At 38.7% G+C, this 5559-nt stretch overlaps 1 protein-coding gene across 1 annotated transcript; it reads right to left on the reverse strand.

Moving 5' to 3' along the window:
- Window positions 1-1534: 1534 nt before the first annotated feature.
- LOC119572496 lies at window positions 1535-3103 on the reverse strand. The gene is made up of 2 exons (XM_037919605.1): window positions 3054-3103; window positions 1535-2816 (listed from the first exon to the last, which is right to left on the reverse strand). Exons 1-2 carry the CDS (start codon window positions 3101-3103, stop codon window positions 1535-1537), a joined length of 1332 nt encoding a protein of 443 aa, XP_037775533.1.
- Window positions 3104-5559: the final 2456 nt, after the last annotated feature.

Here is a 5559-nt window from a genome sequence, read left to right on the forward strand (position 1 = left end):
ACAGCACCTTCTGTACATTGCAATTTTGCACAATCCTTTCACAACAGGTGGCAAATTTCTTAAATAATCATTGCTCCATAATTTCCAAAATTTATCAAGTTGCTGCTGACGAACACTTTCTCGGATAATTAAATCCTGTCTTGTAACATATGAAGGTTATCACTAATCTCAAGTTGGAATCCAGCATTACGTCCAATGAGAAAGTGTGAAGGAGTCAAAGGATTTGAAACATCAGGTTCATCTCCAACAAAGGTCAAAGGTCTAGAATTTACACAAACCTCAACTTCATGAAGAGTGGTCTCAAGCTCAATTCTTGACAGACATCTAACACCTATTGTTTTCCTCAAAGCAGACTTAACAGACCTAATCAAACGTTCCCACCAACCTCCCCACCATGGAGAACGGGGAACAATGAATTTCCACTGAGGAGACAGTGGGCCATATTCTTGCTGAAGTTGACGAGCTGCACCCACAAATGTTTTAGCATTATCTGAGTAAAAAACAGAAGGAATGCCTCTTCGTGCTGCAAATCTACGTAAAGCCAGCATGCAGTCAGAGAGAGATAATGAGTCAGTAGTTCTAGGTGCACTGCTCTTATTACTGCACATGTAAACAACAAAATGTATAATTTCTTGGAAGGTAAATCAATACAAAAGAGAGGACCAGCATAATCAAGACCTGTCACAGTAAAAGGAGGAGCAGTCTTAACTCTTAATCCTGGTAGGGGTGCAGCAGGCTGATTACAAGCCCTGGAATCATACCTCTTACACCGAACACACACTCTTAGCAATTCGTCTCACTCCCACTATCCAATAGCTGCCTCTTAATGTAGAGACAATGGTGGATACTCCTGCATGCTTCAGGAAAATATGTTGAAATTGAACCAAGAGCTTAGCAACATGACCGGAAGGAACTATAATAGGATGCTTGCTTTCAAAACTCAAGTCTGCATTCTCCAAACGTCCTTTAATTCTCAACAGGCCTTCATCGTCTACAAAGGGATCTAGTCTACACAAAGGAGAACTCCTTGCAGGAGATTTACCCTTTCTTAAGTCTGCAATTTCCTGAGCAAATTTCTCTCTCTGTACACAGTAAAACAGTTTGGTCTTGGCTTTAACCAACTCACCAGAAGACAAAGGACCTGACATTTTCACAGAATGAGGTCGGGCATTGTTTATAAATCTCATAACCCAACCCACTAATGATGAGCTTTATTGAAATGACTCCATCTCTCAAACTCAAATATGTTGGAGTTGTCACAGATACACAAGAAATGATCTTTTCACTGTAACTTTCTTCTACAGGTAGATCCACAGTTTCTCCTTTATCACTTAAAGTTAAAGGTTCAGACAACCAAGTAGGGCCATTTATCCATAAAGTAGAATTTACAAGTGGCTCAGCTAACTCCCCTCTAGAAATAAGATCAGCAGGATTTTCTTCCCTGAACAATGGTACCAGTGACATGGGGAGGTGAGACTCTGAATTTCAACAACTCTATTTGACACAAATGCCTTCCATCTACAAGGATTACCCTTTATCCATGCAAGTGCAACCTTTGAGTCAGTCCAACAACAATAGTTACAGTCTTATCGAGATATAGGGCAGACATCACAAAATCTAAGAGCCGAGCACAAAGTAAAGCACCAAGCAACTCTAGTCGGGGTAAAGTAACCCTTTTTATTGGAGCTACCCTAGACCTTGCTACTACAAATGACACCTGGTATGTCCCACCCCCAAGGGGATCTCTTAAGTACACAGAAGCTCCATACCCCTTCTCTGAAGCATCACCAAAAGCATGAAGTTCCAGACCCGACAACTTACTCCATGAAATTTCTGGGAAATAGCAGCGATTTATCTTCCAGTATTTAAGAGCAGCAATACTCTTAACCCAATTCTGGAACTTATTTTGCAACTCTTTAGGTAGTACTTCATCCCAATCAAGCCCAAGTCTCCATATGTCTTGAAAGAGGATTTTAGCATACATGACAAAGGGACTAATCAAACCAAGTGGGTCAAAAAGCTTGGCTATGAGACTCAGAACTGCTCTTTTTGTTGACACCAACTGCGTCTCTGTATCTAAATCAAAGTCCCCAAAATACCATTTAGAAAGAGGAAACCCTGCTAATGCCAAAATTCTCTGAGCTTCTTTAAACTTATCAGAAACCTCTTCAGCACTGTCTGCCCCTGACAGCCAATCATCCACATAAAGGTTTTCCTTTAATTCTTCTATGACTTCAGTATTAGGAAAAGACTGTAAGTGATATTTGATAGTTGCATTTAGCAAAAAATGGCTACATATGTTGCCAAAGGGGACACGCACAAACCTCATAATTCTAATGGAGTCTTTGCATTTAAAAAGAAAGCGATGAACATCTCGGTCCTTTTGCTGAACACAGATCTGTAAGAAAGCCTTGGTAATATCAGCAGTCAGTGCAACTTTCCACCTTCTGAAACGAATCAAAACTTTCACAAGATCAGGATTAAGTGAAGGACCAGACTCAAGACAATCATTTAAAGAAACGCCATTGTAACTAGCTGCAGAAGCATCAAAAACTGGTTTAATCTTAGTTGAAGTACTGCTTTCTTTAACAACTGGACGATGAGGCATATAATAAATGGGCTGAGAACTTACAATCTCATTTGAAGGGACTTCCTCAATTATTCCCTCATCTTCGTAACCAGTAAACACATCAAAATATTGTTCCTTAAGTTGTGGATCCTTATCTAACTTTCGCTCTAATCCTTCTAGTCTTTTTCTAGCAAGTCCCTCATTATTTCTAAGATTCTTCGTACAGTCATCGACTTCCAGGGTAAGCCTACTTCATAACGCCCCCTATCAAACTTAACATTTCCACAAAATTGTTGTAGAACAGGGTCTGAGGTAAATGGGCAAGTAACAGTTTCCTTTTGAGTTATTCCAACAGATTCTAAACTCCAAAATTCCCGTAAATCAGAATCTGTTACATTTCCTATGCATAACATTTGGGTAGACTCAAATGGCTTGTTAGTTAGAATTCATCCACGAGCCAGACAAAACCCAACCAAAGACAGACCTTTGGGCTACTAATCCATTTCTCTGATATGGCTTAATTTCAGGATCCATAAGTCCCCAATAAGCATCCAAACCTACTAGTATATCTATACTCAGGTGACTATTATTTTTGTAATCATCAGCAAGTTAAAGTCCTGAAAATGCATCAACAAATTTACGGGGAATACAGGGTCTAGTTAAAGGTGCACAAACCTTTGGAATCTCTAATGCCATTAAATGTTTTACACCTTGTAAACCTACTAATTTCAAATCAAAGATATTACTCTGTTTACCTGGATGAGACTTACTACCTCCAAAGGCAGCATATGACACCGTCTCCGAGCTCACCACTTAGGCTTAACTTTCTTCACAAAATTATGGACACATAAGATCTATCAGAGCCAGTATCAAATAACAAGGTGGCTTCACAACAATACCTGAAACACCATACACTTTAACTCTAGCCGTTTGTAACACACAGCTGTTTTTGTTAACACATTACACTTACTAAGAGCATCTCCAACATGATTCACTTCAGGACTGCAATTCTCTGAAGAAGATTCAGCAGTATCACTAATCTTCTGATCACTATTGTCCTTTTCCATAGCTTTATTGGAGTTTATGTTGCCCTTTGCTCTACACAAAGAGAATTGTGATTTCCATACACTTGGAACACTTGATTCGACAACCACTGGCAATATGTCCCTTACTTAAACATAAACGGGCTGCTTTAATCCTTTCTTCACGTTCCTTAAATCGAGAGCTTCTGAATATCCAGCACTTCTCAGACTTGTGTTTCTTGCTGCAGAATGCACAAAAATATGATCCTGCTTCAGATGATGTGTACAGAGCTGATGCAGATGGTACTCTTCTTTTCTCAGATTCCACAAACCGTCCTTCTGCCTTCCCTAACACAACACTGAAGGTTTCTGATCTCTCAATTCTCTCAATTTCTCTCTGAGAAAATGCAGCAACCAACTGAGGTCACTTTCATGGCCAGAGCCTTCTCTGGCCCACTCCATTCTTAGCTCCTCAGGAAGGCATGCCAGGATGATGGGGGTCAGGAACACTTCACACTGCTCCCCTGATACTCCCAAGCTTCTAGGCTTACGTGTGTGTCAGCAATTCATCACTTAGATTCCACAAGGAGGACACATACTTTGGTCCCTTGCCTTTCACAGAAGATTTATAATTCAAAAGTGCTTGTACATGTGCAAATTTAATACGCTCAGGTCTTCCAAATCTTTCTTTCAGCATATCACAAGCAATTTGGTAATTTGCTTCGGTATGTGCAAGTCCTTTTACAACAACCCTTTGCATCTCCTTCCAATAATGACTGCAGGTAGCTAAATTTAGCTATCACTGGAATGTCAGAATCATGCACATGAGTCTTAAACTGGTCCCAAAATGACTGCCACAGAGTACATCTCCTTTGAACTTTGGTAACTCTAATTTGGGTAACTTTACATTTGTCATCTTGTTGCTACTAGATATTTTACTGGGACTAGAGGATGAAATAGATTCACTCTTCTCAACTTTCATCAAATCCCCCAACCTCTGTGCAGCTTGCAGCCTGGGCTTACGGACTTCTTGAAAAAAACTCAGAGGCGTTATCGAGCTCTTCATCCAAGTTCGCAAGATCAGTCTCTAATTCTAACAATGTTTGTACCTCCTCCAAACTGGCAAGACGTTGATCAAAGTCATCCATGGCAGCTTGCAGATCGATGACACTGACATCTGGATTGTTGAGAAGGCCTTATGTGTTAGATTTGCGAGTTGCCCACCCTCGGGCGACTGCCTCTTCTTCTGAAGTTTTCTCCATGTCTCCCATTGTTGACACAAAAATACAACCGGGATTCTTTGTAGAACCTGTTTCCCGGGTCTGGGCACCAAAATGTAAGGTCTCACTAGACCCACATTTGTCAACAAGGCATGAAGAAGCAGGAGCGAGGTTAGGGGTTGTCAATGAAACAGGTGGTGAGCTGGCAGTGCCACGTAGTGGCCTTTAATTTTCAATGGTTACACAAAAATATATAATTTGTGGAAAATAAGTACTTCTATTCTAGATTTTAATAATATATAGAATATGCAATTTTTTTTTTCTAGAACACATTTAGAAAACTTGCAATTTAGTTAATAAAAATATAATATTATATAACTCAGAAACAATAACAAAGGAACTGAGGGTAAACACAGAAAACGTAGTGTTCTGAGCATCATAAGGGGTAACTAATATATTTAACAGTAATAAAAATAATAATAATAATTATTATTATTATTATTATTATTATTATTATTATCATTATCATTATTATTATTATTATTGTCATTATCATTAATATTATCATTACTGTCATTATTATTATCATATTTATCATTATAATATAAACTATGATCATTATCGATGTCATTATCACCATTATTTTTATAATTATTTTTTTTTATTATCATTATTATCATCCTCATATTATAACCATCATCATTATCATCATCATCATCATCATCATCATCATCATCGGTGCTCATAT

This window comes from Penaeus monodon, chromosome 4 (assembly GCF_015228065.2).
Source record: "Penaeus monodon isolate SGIC_2016 chromosome 4, NSTDA_Pmon_1, whole genome shotgun sequence".
Taxonomy (NCBI): Eukaryota; Metazoa; Arthropoda; class Malacostraca; order Decapoda; family Penaeidae; genus Penaeus; species Penaeus monodon.